The sequence below is a fragment of the Theropithecus gelada genome, chromosome X (genome assembly GCF_003255815.1).
Source record: "Theropithecus gelada isolate Dixy chromosome X, Tgel_1.0, whole genome shotgun sequence".
NCBI classification, from domain to species: Eukaryota; Metazoa; Chordata; class Mammalia; order Primates; family Cercopithecidae; genus Theropithecus; species Theropithecus gelada.
In genome coordinates this window covers 109,444,640-109,459,703 of record NC_037689.1, presented here as the reverse complement: position 1 = coordinate 109,459,703, position 15,064 = coordinate 109,444,640, and the positions used below count along the sequence as shown (strand labels likewise).

At 36.8% G+C, this 15,064-nt stretch overlaps 1 protein-coding gene across 1 annotated transcript; it reads right to left on the bottom strand.

Moving 5' to 3' along the window:
• Positions 1–3,249: 3,249 nt before the first annotated feature.
• Positions 3,250–13,992, bottom strand: SERTM2 (serine rich and transmembrane domain containing 2). Its single transcript, XM_025373135.1, has 3 exons — positions 13,820–13,992; positions 13,560–13,656; positions 3,250–7,585 (listed from the first exon to the last, which is right to left on the bottom strand). Exon 3 carries the CDS (start codon positions 6,797–6,799, stop codon positions 6,527–6,529), a length of 273 nt encoding a protein of 90 aa, XP_025228920.1. The 5' UTR covers positions 6,800–7,585; positions 13,560–13,656; positions 13,820–13,992; the 3' UTR covers positions 3,250–6,526.
• Between the last annotated feature and the right edge of the window lie 1,072 nt (positions 13,993–15,064).

Sequence of the window (15,064 nt, the reverse complement as noted above, 5' to 3'; positions counted from 1 at the left end):
TTTTTCCCCATTCAATATAATACTAGCTGTGGGTCTGTCATATATGGCTTTTTTCATGTTGAGGTATGTTCCTTCTATAGCCAGTTTTTGAGGGTTTTATCATGAAGGGATGTTGAATTTTATCAAATGCTTTTTAAGCATCAATTGAAATGATTATATGGTTTTGTCCTTCATTCTATTATTATGATGTATCACATTCATTGGTTTGTGTATATTGAACCATCCGTGCATTGCTGGGATAAATCTCACTTGTTCGTGATGAGTCATCTTTTTAATGTATTGTTGAATTTAGTTCACGAGTATTTTGTTGAGGACTTTTGCATCAATATTCATCATCACCCTTATTCACTGCAACCTCTCAGGGCTGTCTTCTGACGTGTACCTACACTGGTCCATTGGTTTCTGACTTCTAATTATTGGCTTTATTTACCTCTTATTTATGGTCTTGCTCTTAATCTTTGTACTTAATGTTTATATTTGGTCTCCCCAACTTGGAGTCTTACCTCTCTCCCAAGGACTTTGACACACTCTTCACTCTTCTACTTCTCCTGCTGGCAAGTTTCTCTGGGCAATATACCTTAGATTGAGAACCCTTAAACCTAATCTTCTTTTCAATCTGCTTGAAAAGTGGCCTACCCTCCAAAAATGGGGAGGAGCATGTTTGGGTATATTTTACATACATTATTGTCATTTCCTCAGTTTAATTTATAACCCCTCCCTGGGTAATCTCATCCTTTATCACCTCCTAAATGTATGACTCCAGCCCAAACCTCTCTTCAGAGTTCCAGATCCATATTTTCAACTGCCTACTTAACATCTACACTTGGATGTCTCAGAGGCACTTCAAACTCAAATGTCCTAAATTGAATATATCTCTTTATCTGATTTTCCTCCATTGTTCTATATCTCAGTGAATAGAGTCACCAGATCCTTGTTCAAACCAGAAATCTGTAAATCATTCTAGACTTTTTCTTCTTACTTACCCCACTTAAGCCAATTCATGGTCAAGTAATGCTGATTTTATCTCCTAAATCTATTGCAAAGATATCCATTTCTTCTTTCTCCTGAATCACTGCCATAGCCTTTCTGCTGGCCTCCCTGAAACCTCTTTTGCCTTTTTTCAATCCATCCTCTATATTGCTGCCAGTGTTCTCTTCTCTACACTTAAAATAAAGTAAAAAGTCTATAGCACTGCCCACAAAGGCCTGCATGTTCTGGTCCCTGTCAACCTTTGCAGGCTCCTGAAGACTTCTCTCCCTCACTCACTGTATTTCTTCAAGTGTCAAGTTTATTTGATCTCAGAATCTTTACATATGCCATTATCTCTATGACATGTTTGCCTTACTCTCTCCTTTTACTCATTCACCAGACTTTAGCGCATATATATATATGATAATATGATGTATATCATGATATATATATATAGTAATGTCTTCTCTGCCACTTTAAGCCAGGTTAGGAAGCATCCCGTCCACTTTATAAGTGCCCAAGCACTTTATACTTCTTTATAACACAGTATTCTTGCAATTATGTGGTTGGTGTTATCCATCCTAGTAGGCTATAGCCTTCACCAGGACATAGACTATGTGCTAAAGAAATGTTTACTGAATGAATGAATGAATGAATGAATTTCTGTGTTTGTCATTTTTGCCAGATTGTAAACTTTTTGATTGCAAACTTTAGATTCCTGCAGAGCCTAGCCCAGTACATTGTGTAATCTGCCTCTTTTATTCTCCTCCACATATATGTTTGATTTAATCAATAGATACTTGGTGTCAAAATGAATTGGAATACCTGGAATTGCTCAAGTTATTCTTCAAAATCTCCTCACTTATATTTATTATGTGTATTTCCTTTTTCTACTTCACATGTGTTCCATATTTTGTCTCCTTCAACAGTTCATTCTTTGTGGCTACAGGACACTTTTTTTTAGTTGGTAATTCTTTCCTTTTTTAATGTCATAGCATTTATTCTAGAGGACAAATGGAATTGCTGTGTATACTCAAGGCATCACATAATTTTAAAGAACAACATTATCTTTACCTAAGATGAGGTGTTCTCATTTCTGGGAGGCAAGGGGAGAGATAACAATCATGCATATGAAGAATTTGCATTGACTGTGAACATTAAATCCAATGATCAGATGATTGGGATTTGCATTGTGGGTGATAATTCATCTATATTACTGCCTATTCCCTTCATTTATGTAAATTAAAGCTGCAGGGTTTGCCTTTGTGCAATCTTTCCCTCAGTCTGCGAATGTGTCTTGCCACACTACATAATTATTTGAAGCGATAGCAGAATTGTATTAATTTGTTTTGAATTATTGGACTCAAGGAGTTAATCACCCACAGAGCTCAATTGTTGTTTGCAGAACTTGGAGTGTTATAGAATGAATAGCTCCGAAATATCTCTTCAGTGTTCAGAAAGAAAAGCATGGTGGAATGAGTATTAAAACGGGAGTCCAAAACCTTACAGTGTAATCTTGACTCTGCCTCTGTGTAACCACGAATGCCTCACAAATCTCTCTGTACCTGTTTTTTCTTTTGTCAAGCAGACTTCATGTTATCTCCACTCACTACTCACAGGGTTACTGTGAGGATCAAATGAAGAAAGTACAAAATGGAAACTACATTAAAAAAAAAAATCTGGCCAGGCTTGGTGGCTCACGCCTGTAATCCCAGCACTTTGGGAGGTTGAGGTGGGTGGATCACTTGAGCCCAGGAGTTTGAGACCACCCTGGCCAACATGGCGAAACCTTGTCTCTACTAAAAATACCGGAAAAAAAAAAAAATTAGCATGCGCCTGTAGTCCCAGCTACTTGGGAGGTTGAGGTGAGAGGATCACCTGATCCTGGGAAGATGAGGCTGCAGTGATCCATGATTGGGCCATTGTACTGCAGCCTGGGTGATTGGAGTGAGACCCTGTCTCAAAAAAAAAAAAAAAAAAAAAAATCCTATCAGCAGAGGAATGTGGAAAGCTATTGGCACTTTAGATACCTTATCTCAATCTTCCCTCAGGTCACTCTTATGGACAGCTGGAAGTTATTCAATTTTTTTCACAACTTACTACTGAACAAACAAATGCACCAATCACTTTACAAGTGGAGAGAGAATCAAAGAGAGAATAAGAAAAAATAATGAGACCTCAAAATTATAAAAGTCCCACAAATGTGCAGTCGTTACAATTTATAGTGGGATGAAGAGACTAATGTCATTCTCTTTACATTCTTCAGACAATAGATATGTGTTATCATTAAACCAGTCACCATTTATTGTCCAGGGATCAAAAATGACATGCTAAATATTAATGCAAATATATTTCCATTTTTACACAATATGAATCTATTTCAAACATTAATGATTTCAAACAAAAGAAACCCAATTTTTTATTCCACACAATTCTTCATTTTGTTAAAAAAAAGTTCTTTTGTACAAGCACAAGTGAATAAAATGTATTACTAAATATAACCATTGAAATGTATTAAAATGGATCCCTTATACCTACTTAGTAAGTATGGTGGGATCTGCAGCAGTCAAACTCAGTTGTGAGTCTAAAGCTTCAGATTTGGCATGGATGGAAAGGTTAGGCTGGATGAATTCATCTTTACTTGATTAACCTTAATATTTCCTGCTTAATACATAATACATAATACATAAGCCTTTTACAATATACTTTGTTTTATACAACCCATGATTCTGAAATATATGCAAAATATCTTTTAAAAAATTGGATTCTTTTAAAACATATTAGGAGAATTTACTATTTACAGAATTAATGTGGTGAGTCTTTGTATTAGGTTGAATTTTATGAAATTGGTGATATTTGAGCATTTTTTGGCCTATAAAATGGCAATTTCATATGGTTCAGCTAATAAAAAGTGAAGAATTGTTCTTTTCATCTTAAAACAGAGTACACACACATATAAATAACCTACCTGTTTATATACTGGCTAATGTGCAATTTTGGAGGGAGTGAGGGTGGGGGAAGGCAATCCAAGTCAGCATTTTGAACAGAAGAATAAACTCAAATTGTGCCCTCTGGTTACTCTAGCTGCCTTTCTGAGCAGTAATATATGTTAATACATTGGGGAATAAATATAATGTAAAAATCTTTTCTTTACAGTAAGTTTGCTACAATAAAAACATTCAGTTTATTTTCCTAAAGATTAAATACCATGTGAGTCATTATAATGACACATCTGCTTAAAAGCATTTCCATTTGTATTGTCACTGGAAATTGGGTGGGGGGTGTTATGCTGCTATTTTGGTATAAACTGTGCTGTGTGCTTTGGTTAATGCTCAATGACGATCTGGATCCCCATGGGGTAGTTGTGATGAAAGAGGGTGGTGGTTTTCCATGTGAGTAACCTAATCATAAATTAGAAAGCTTCATCCAAGTCAGTGCGTAAAAAGCAGTTTTATTCTCCTGAAATTTGGGTTAGGGAGGTCAGATGGGCAGAGAATAGATTTTCAGTCTGTATCTGTATTAGATTCAGCAACAAGGTATTTCGTATCTTGCTATTCACTGCTGTTGAGAGTATAATCAGTTCCTTCATTTATCCAGCCACTGACTTCTCAACTGTAAAGTGCATTCAAATACTGTGGGCACAAAACGGAGAGCCTGGAATGAGGGAAGATGTGTGTTCTTAAGAAGTTCTGGGTGGGGGGGGCGGTATTGGCAGTCTTGATGAAGTCCATGTTTGGCTACCAAAGCTCAAATTTTAAAGGGTCCACTGAATTTGGGTGTTGAATAAACACACAACTTAAGACCATCAAGGTGTAATAATGTGAGTCACTTTGAGTTTGGAAAAATACATGCCCTATCCAAGTCTTAGCCCATCTGCTAATTTGTTTTGAATGGTGCAGAATGCAGCTCCCATCTCTGACAGTGCACAGTTGGGTAACAGGTGTGGCAGAGTCAGCCTTACTGCTAAATTTAGCTCTGCATGTGGGGATTTCACACTTGCAGCCCCTTGGAGAGAGGAGCATTGACAAATGACTGTGTATAAAAGTGGAAAGCACTTGGGAATTTCACTACCAACTTAGATTTAGATCAGAGAAAAAGGGCCAATCTAAATTGGTTACAGACTACAAAGAGCTACATTTCTGGTGGGGGTGGCATTAATCTAACATCTATTTGATTTCTCTCTTACCGTCATTACAGTTCCTGAGAGAGTACTCTGAAATTTGATGACCCCCCCCCTTCAGGTGCAAGTGATAACTTATTTTTTGTTTTAGCAAGTAGAATTTAACACAGGTGTACTCATCCTTTGGTGGGAAGAATATGACCAGTTTTTTAAATTCTAATTTGTAAATGGTACTCATCTCCTTTGGTTTCCCTTTGAAAAGTTAGTTTTAAAAATTAAATTCTCTCCACACTACTGGCATACTAGGGCTACTTATGAGAACGGAATTTTTCAAAATATAATTCTCTTATAGATAATAAGTGAAACACTTCATCTTTTGGCAGGGATCAGGAAGGGAGGAACATTTTCTGGGAAATACAAATGAGACATTTGAGGACATTGATCTCAATAAGGATTTGTTGGAGGATGTTGTTTAATCCTTTCCTCCTTTGTCTTTTTTTTTTTTTTAATACTCAGATCTAAAGAGTATAGTGATGACTAAATAGCTCTCTAACCATTTTTCAGCACAAAAACCCTGGGACTCAGAAGGCTTGAATGTTTTGTCCAAAGCCACATTCAACAACAGAATACCAAAATCATTTCATTTCTGCTCTAAAGTACAGTTGAGTCTTGTTTGCAAAGGCACCTTTTAAACAAAGCTCATATTTGTGTGCAACTCTATCCTAGAGTGTGATAGGGAGAAAGAAAAAGACAAAGAAGCTGCATGAATAGAATTAACATAGTTATAATATGCACATTTTTCTCTCTCTAGATGAGTTTGTTTACTAGAAACTTCTTTCTGAAAACTTACTCTTTAAACTGAAACAGTTTCTTTAAATCTCTTCTTTCATTTGAAACAAACCGAATTGCCTAAGATGATCAAATCACTGCTGTTTAGGGAAAGGACTCGTGGTCCCTTCCATTAACTTCTGACATAATTTAACTTCGTGTAGAGGTGATTCTTTAGGATCAAAACACTAAATTAGAACTTGTCCTTTTCTTGGGATATCCTCTTTGAAGGATCAACCCTTTCAAAAGCAAATCTTCTTTGTTTTTGGAGCTTCCAGGGACCCTGTGTTTCTTACAACCACTGCGTATGAATTTCTGTGGTCTGAGGTTTGTGCAAGGCCCATGCACTGTTTGGTTACTATGGAAACCAGCCCTCCCAACCAGCTGTCATTTCCTATATTCCTTTCAGAGTGAGTCTTAAACGTTTTAGATAGTCCACAAGCAGAGTAAAGATGAAGAATAACACAAAGAAAACATGAACAGCTTGTTGTTAAATGAACAACTTGTGGATTCCCTACATGGGAAGCTTCATGTAAGAAAGCAAGCTCTCCTGGACATCTATATATAAGGGTTTACCCAGATCCACTAAAGCTCACCTTCATCCTGGCTTTAAGGAGTGGGGATTCGACTCTGCATCTCTACATCTGTGAACTGAGGAACACTTTCTGTGCTGTCCGAGTTGATGGGCGAGATGACATGTTTGAGCCGAAGGAGCATTGTGAAGAGCAGGATGAGGAGAATGGCCAGGAGGCTCAGGAATAAGCCCACATACATGTACAGGTTGGAATACTTGTCTGAAGAAGTATCAACCTCTGTTGCCAGAGTGGGAAAATGGGCACGCCCAGTGAGATTTCCATGGTATTTAAAATGCGCCTCCATCATCACTCAAGACTTGAGTTGGTATGTGTTTCTCTTTGATTTCTATTGCCCTTGAGGCATTTCACAGTCACTTAGACAGTCTCTAAATCTATTGGACGTGTTCTAACAATCCGGTAAAAACAAATCACTCTCAGAGCTAAGGTAATAGCACACAAGCAGAAAATGGCGATGCTATGATTTGACAATTGAGACACCCTCTCTATCCTTCAGCACAGCAATCACCCCTCCAATAGGTTTTATCAGAGCTTCTTAATCAATTTTCAAAAATATAAGTAATGCTTTATTTTCCACACTCCTACTTTTATACTGATTAAAATAAATATGGCTGAAACTGCTTTATAATACTGTTATTAGAACAAGAATCTTTTATAGTATTATGTCAGTCTTTTGCTCTGTTTTGGTAGATGGATAAAGGGCTCGTTTTGCCTATACCTAATCTAGATGTGTGGACTAATTATGTGGACCTAATTGGGCTCTTCCTTGAGGAGACTATCTGAAGGCTTTTGTATATATCAGGCTCAGCATATCTGAGTTTTCCTCCCGTTTGTCTATAATTCTGAACCTTCCCTAAGGATGGAGATTATAAGGTTCCTGCCCAGCTGCACAGCTTGTAAGTCTAGAAAATGTGAGTTTTCTGTAGCTTTGTTGACATCCCTCACTGTAGGCTGGACGGAAAGTGTTGTGAGACCTGGTAATTCTCAGGTAAGAGAGGTCTCAGAGACGCTGACAGCAGTAGGCCCAGGCTCAGGAGATTTGGCTCTTCAGATTCTCCAACAGATATTGATTTTCCTGAAAATCAAAAACAAAAATAAAGATTCGGTTATCTCTAAGAAAAACAAATGGCAATGTATTTTGAAATAAAAATAAATTGATAAATTGCAAAATGGTTTACTATATGCAAACCAATTTTAGAATGCTTTTTCTTCTGTGTAGAAGATAGCTTTTAAAAGGTTAAAGAAAAAAAATCAGATCACTAAACGGCAGCTAATAACTAACCTAGATTAGAACAATGTTTCCTAAACCGACTGATCATAAGATTTACTTGGGGGTACTTATTAATATACAGATCCTGGGCCCAAATCTAGACTTCCTGAATCATAATCTCCACAGTAGGGGCCTGGGCACCACTCTAGAGATTCAGACTTTATTGGTCTGGGATGAGACCGAAGCACTATTATTTAAAAAAAAAATAGCCACCCATATTCAAAGTTCATGTTTAGAATGCCAAGTTAAATCATTTTGGAAGACTGCAGCAGTAAATAGTTGACCCTATTTACATGGTAGAATGCTTTTGCCAACAAAAAGAAGGTTCTATCTTTACCAATGATGAAGGATGCATTTATTTGCTTGGAATAGGCACACCCTCTCAATTCCTTCTGGGTCTACAAACATTGGGGAAAAATGTCTATTTTTACCCCACATATCTAAATAAGAGAGATAGAAGAAAAGCAATAAAGTCTTTTCCAAGTAACTTCAAAGTGCAGCCAGGACTAAGAACCATTGATCTAGTTGAACCAGGAAAGCCTAGCACTGAAACAAAGGAATCCTAATTTTAAGGAATTGTTTTTCAATCTCCAGATCCCAGTGACAATTGTTACTTTAATGAATCAGGGGAATGTTCAGGAATGCAGGCTTCCCCTAATTTTGTTTTTAGTCTATCTCTCTCATTTAGATCTGTAGGGTGGAAATAGACATTTCCCCCCAATAGTTGTACACCAGAAGGAATTGAGAGAGTATGCCTATTCTGAGCAAATAAATGCATTGCATGCTTTATCATTGGTAAAGCTAGAACTTTCTTTTTATTGGCAAAAACATTCCACTGTGTAAATAGGGTCAACTATTTACTGCTGAAGCCTTCCAAAATGATTTAACTTACCATTCTAAACATGAATTTTGAATGTGGGTGGCTAAAATAAATGATATAAACAACCATCACCTGTCACACTTCTATGTACTATAGTAGATTGCTAACAGTGTAGCCTAGTTTTGTCTGTTGTTAACATACCGAAGGAGAGTTCGTAGAACTAGCTCCAACAGTCACATTATTTTTCCTATCATCTTGAATTTTGCCCCCAGCCTGAGAACACTTCAGCTTAAAGTTTGTATTCCCTAGCCCATGTTACTATACTTTCTATAATCCATATTTTTCTTAGTCTACCTACTTACTGTTCCTATTGCCCACACTTGATTCATAAGAAACAAGAACAGAGAGAGAGAGAGAGAGAGAGAATATCTTTCCACTGTATTTGGAGCAGTGGTCTAGGAAACATTTTTCTATCCTTGCAAGTACAGCTATTTTGATTTTTGATTAGCTGGGATCAAGGCCCAGGAATATGCATACTAAACACAAGCTTTTCAAGTGTTTCTTTGCATACTGAGCTTTGAGAGTTAATTATTGTTTTTTCTCTCTAGATAGCCCAGCTAAAGAATACAGCTAATCTATCTTATTGGTTGTTTGGAGGCTCTACTTTTAAAAGCATTTAAAACAATGTTATGGGTTGAATAGTGTCACCCCCCAAAAAATGGTGAAGTCCTAACCCCCAGTAACTGTGAATGTAACCTTATTTGGAAATAAGACCTTGTAGATGTAATCAAGTCAATATATTAGGTTGGCCCTAATCTAATGACTGGTGTCCTCACAAGAAGAGGAGAAGACAGAGGCATACAAGGAGAAGATAGAGGTAGAGATTAGAGTGATGTATCTACCAGCCAAGGAATGCTGAAGATTGCCAGCAAATACCAGAGGCTCGAAGTGGCAAGGAAGGAGTCTACCCTACAGATTTCAGAGAGTGCATGGCCCTACTGATACCATGATTCCAGACTTCTATACTCCAGGCCTGAAAGAATAAATTTCTGTTGTTTTAAGCCACCTAGCTTATATAATTTTTTTATGGCAGTTTTAGGAAGCAAATACATAGAGTAATCACCCTGAAACCCTAGTGTTTTGGAACCTTTGGGGTAATGTTTCTCAGAGTGGTCAAGGGAAGTCCCTTAACCAGAATCACCTACAGGGTGTTTATTATGAATAAAAACATGGACCCTTTCCCAGAGCCTTTCCCTTGTTTCTTAGATTAGAATCTCTGGGGACAGTATCCTGGAATCAATGTTTGAAACAAGTTACCCACTTGTTTCTAAGCACATTCTTCAGGGAATGCTTTTCAGTCCTTGCTATACTTTAGTATTACTTAGTATGCTTTTTGAAAATATATATAACTGAGTCTTTTCTTCAGGGTTTCTGATTCAGTAGCTCTGTATGGGGCATGAACATCTGTATTGCTTAAAAGCTCCACAGGTGATTTTGATATGCAGCCAGGGCTGAAAAACATCAGTCTACAAATAGAACAGAGCACTTCAAATCAGGACTCTAACAGTCCCAGACAGCCCACACAGCTCAACTGCTTCACTACATATTCAAGTGCTTCACGTACAGGTTGTCAGTCTGACTGGCCTTCCTCCTCACCACTTCTCCCAGCAGCTCCTTTTCTTAAGAATGGTAGTAACCTAGAGATAAGAGCTTAATGGATTTTTCATCCATGTATCTCCTAAGTTACTTTTTTACCTGCCTTCCAGAAAAGAAGGGTAAGGAAAAATGAACACTCACTGCTAGTGCAAGCCAAATGGGAGAAACCTCTATACTATCATAGTATCTTTATACTCCCTTTGAACCCCAAGTACACAGAATCAGGTAAGTCATACTCTTTGGTTTATGGTACATTGTCATCATTGGTAAATTTGAGCACTTTTTAATTCACTTATTTAATAATATATTGAACACTCATGGACAAACATCTGTGGGCAAACATCTAGCAACTTTAAGATTGAGAATGACTAATAATTTACATGACATCCACTTATGCTCTTCCCATCTCATCCTCTTACCTATCCTTCTCCAGAAATAACCAATAACCAATATTCTGAAATTTGTGACTCATTACCTTCCTTTTATTTACACACACACACACACACACACACCCCTATGCCTAAACAATGTTAGTATTATTTGTTTTGAACTTTATAAAAAGAATGCCAAACTGTGTGTAATCTTCAACTTGCTATTTTATTCTATATTTTATTACTATATGCTTTATTAATAACTAGTCTAGTGGAATGAAAAAGGAAAAAGAAATAAAATGTGGAAGTCCGCATGTTGCCTTTGGATTTTACTCCATTCTCCTTAGCTTGACATTTAAGGCTGTCAATGCTCTGGCCCTGGCTTACCTTAATTCCTTCCATTACCCTCTTTCCAATAAAACTGTAATGTTCACTCTTACCTACTTCCCTGCTTCCATATTTTTGTTTGACCAGTTTCTTCTATCTTCACACATCTCTGGGTGAGGAAATAATACAATTCTTTAAGATTCAGTTCATGAAGCTGATCTTGACTTTCCACCCTAACCCTAATTTCCACAATGCTTTGTATTTCTCCTAGAGGAATTAAATTTGACAAATATTGCAGATATCTATTTGATGTGTTTTCTTCTAAATTCTAGTTTACAAAATTCTTGAGGATCCTTTTCAGCAGTCTATCCCTTATACAGCTTTGCTTGCAGTAGCTGCTCAAGAATTATTGAATAAATGCATGGGTATGATGAAGAAATGTACCTAATATTTAGAGTTCGAAGAGAAGCATGGTCTTATCTCTGATCCGATTGCTAATATAGCTTGGAGAAGAACATAAATTTCTCTTTTCTTTTTATTCCTTTCCTCCACTGTTCAATTTCTTACTGGAGAATAATTCCAGATTATAATCTAGAGTTAAGAAATTATCACCTTGTTAGAAACTCTGTTGATGAAGTGCTATTTCACGTACAAGATTTTAAAGGAAAACTATATGGGATGGGTTAAATTTTAAATTTAAGTTTTAGAAAGTTCACTTGTGTCTACAGATAATTTTCAATAATAATTGATAGTTCATTTTCTGCCTCCTATGCAATTGACCCTGAATCTTCCTTAGGTCTGAATACTTATTCAATATTTATTAGAATTCTATGAAGCTTGGAGAAGCTTAGAGAACAACGATCTCAGCTACAGTTGTCAATTTCTTTAAACATTTCCTTTGAAATTTTGGAAAACTAACTAATCACATATTTCTTAAAGCCTCTATAGTCTTCAGGAGACCAAACAGTCTGGTCAATTCAGGGAGGTTTATCAATTTAATTCCTTAAGGACTTTGAAATGAATAAATGCAATGTTTAGATATTGGGAAATCCTCTTTTTCGTTACTCTGGTCCTATATCTGTGACTACTTCTCATAAAAGCTTTTCAAACAGGATTGTCATGGCTCTCTTTGCTAACTAATTAATGAGTTGCACAGATAATATGATTGCTCTGTTAAAAGCTCTGCACCATTTGGAAAGAAAAACAACCATGCAATTTCAAAAAGAATTCAAATTCTATTAATTCTGAAGGATATGATTTTTTGTGGAAAGAATTATTTTAGTATCCTGCAGTTCTTTCTGGAAAGCTCATACAATAAAAATCAGTTTCTAGTCTTTGTAAAAGTGATTGAAAGCTGTTGAGGGATAAGGAGGAGGGTGGGGAATGGAAAAGGGTGTAAGGAATTCGGGAAAGAAAGAAAGGAAGATAGAGGAAGAGGGAAGGGAGAGAGGAGGAAAAGAAAGAAATGTGAGAAATGAGTAAAGACTATGAGGGATGTGGGATGGAGACAAGATGGGGCAGGAAATGAGTGATTATAGGGGGGGCGAAGGAAGGGAAGGAGGTAATATTGAGAAAGAATGGAGGAAAAAAAGAGGACGAGAAGTTTGGGGGAAAGGGAAAAGAGGAAGTGTTTAATTTAATAACTGGCCAATGTCCAATATTAACTTGTGCCTCTGGTTTACTTCACTTCTAATGTAAATCAAAATACTCACAAGTGACATAAATGCACCTTTGGTTTTCTGATTGTATATTTTGTCATTCATTTGGTAAATAAAATCTTAGTAAAAAAAAAAAGTCTTCTGTTTTTAGTATAAACATTGAAATGTCAAATTCTCACTAATTTTTGACATTAGCATAGTATATATAACCTCACAGGAGCAAAATAACATACACTCCTAGATCATGAATTTTGCTCCCCAGAATGATAAGGGAATAGCTGTTTGCATCAATCAAACCCGAGAGCAATTCCTTGAGTGAAACTTATTTGTAACAAGAGTAACCAAGTTCTGCACAGCTCTCCAAAATCAGATTAACATTTCTTTGGTAAACATTTATTGAGTGCCAATCAAGTTCCAGACACTTTTTTAGGTGCTGGAGATATAAAATAAGAGTACCCTGATCTCTATTTGGTTCTCAGGGTGCTCCTAGTAGTTACTTTTATTTTCTTTAACATGATAAGGTTCTGGGAACACCCCACTGGTAATTTTACATTTTTCTACATGACACCTGCCTATATAATTCCAGAGCTGAAATCTCATCAAGTACTTAAGGAAAATGTTCAGTGGAACAATTCAGAAAAGAAATTAAAAACTATGAACTGCTATCAGCTTTTAAGAGTTAATACATTCTATTTATATTTATCTTCCTAGCTGGGGAGAAAAAACTAAGAGAGATAAGTGTATCGAGTTCCACATCACCCTATGAAAAAACGATTCCAGCAGCAAATGCTTCTTCAGTGGCTGGAGCCATTAAGTAATAAGCTTGCTCAAGTAGGAGTTGCTGTATCTTCTGCAGCAGATGGTGCCTATTTGTCACACCTGCCGATAAATAAAATAATGCCTCTCACCTCACCGGGAATAACATCATATTTCCAAATATCTCTTACCTCTCCTGGCCCACAGTATGAATAGGATGGGTCACTTAAGTATCCCTTTTGAAGCTTTCACCAACAGGTAAGTTGTTCAGGAACATCCCTGGAACAGCTGGAAAATAGAACGAAAGCCTTGTTTTGCCAAAGAAGCAGGACTATGTTCATGCAAAGTATGGTTTCTCTTTCATCTTCCTAAAGAGTAATCCCTTTGCAGAAAAACAGAAAAACACCTTCTATTACTTAAAATGTTACTTAAAATGCCAGTTACCACTTACAGCTTCAGAGTGCAGCTTCAGATGCCTGCTCCTTATAAGCTCTGAAAAGCAAAGAGAAGTCTGTTTGGATGTGTGTGTGCCCTCTGGAACACTTGAATGAAAGCAGCCTGAATTAGTCTAAGTCCCCAGTTCCTCTTTCGCAGGCAACAGTTTAGAGTATGCGGGAAAGGTAGTGATTCAGCTCTGCTCTGTCTCAGCGGTGTGGAGAGGGAGGAGATAAGAGAGGCTGAGAAGCAAAGTTTGTATAAGCTTTCTACTTTAACCCCTTCGAGGCTTCCTCATAAATCTGTAAGACTAGCTGAGGCTCCCTATCTTTATAAAAGCTGCTTCATATGTCATTTAAGAGGATCAAATCTCTAGCTAAATTCAAGAGGTTTTTCATCCTGGGTCTTACAGTAATACATGCTTAGAATTGAAACCAAACATTCCAGGATGTGATAGTGCTTAAATAATTCCATCTTTACAAACAGAATATTTGCATGTCATATTTCTAGGTTTGAAAAGAATCAACTTAATACATTTGATTTAAATATTTTGTGGAAATTTAACATCAGCCTGATTTTTTGGTTGGGGTTCTGAAATTAAAGTAGAACATTTTCTAAGTAGTCATATCTAGCCAGGGTATATATTCCACTATAAGTTATTCATCCATTTGTAGTCAAAGGCCCTTATCATCTTTTATATATTGTGGCAGGAGGAAGGAGATTAACATTTCTTGAGTGCCTACTCTATATTAAACATTTAACATAAAGAACTTAATTTAATCCTCACAACAGCCCTGTGATTTGGGTATTATGATCCTCATTTTACAAATGGGGAACCTGAGACTTAGAGAGAAAGTATATCATGTAGTTTAGTAAGCCTAGAGCTAGCACTGGAAAACAAGGCCATGTGATCCCAAAATCTCTGCTCTTTTCTCTGTAGCAGTGTTTCTTAACCTTTGTGGATCTTGGATTCCTTTGAGAGTCTAAGGAAAGCTACAGACCTTCCCCTTCCTCAGAAATAGGGATAAAATTTCTGTGCTCCACGGCCTCCAGGTTAAGAACAGCTGAATGTCCCCATGTTACTTCTCCAATATTATACCATCATTAGTGCATTGTTCATCCAACAACACATGATCGTAAACAATTTTTATTATGGTATCAATAATCACAATAGTATTAGTTATAGTGTCATGCCAATCTTTAAGAAATTACTGCAGTGATTTTCACTTTATTCCCAAATTCTCCTTAACAATTCTCGTAT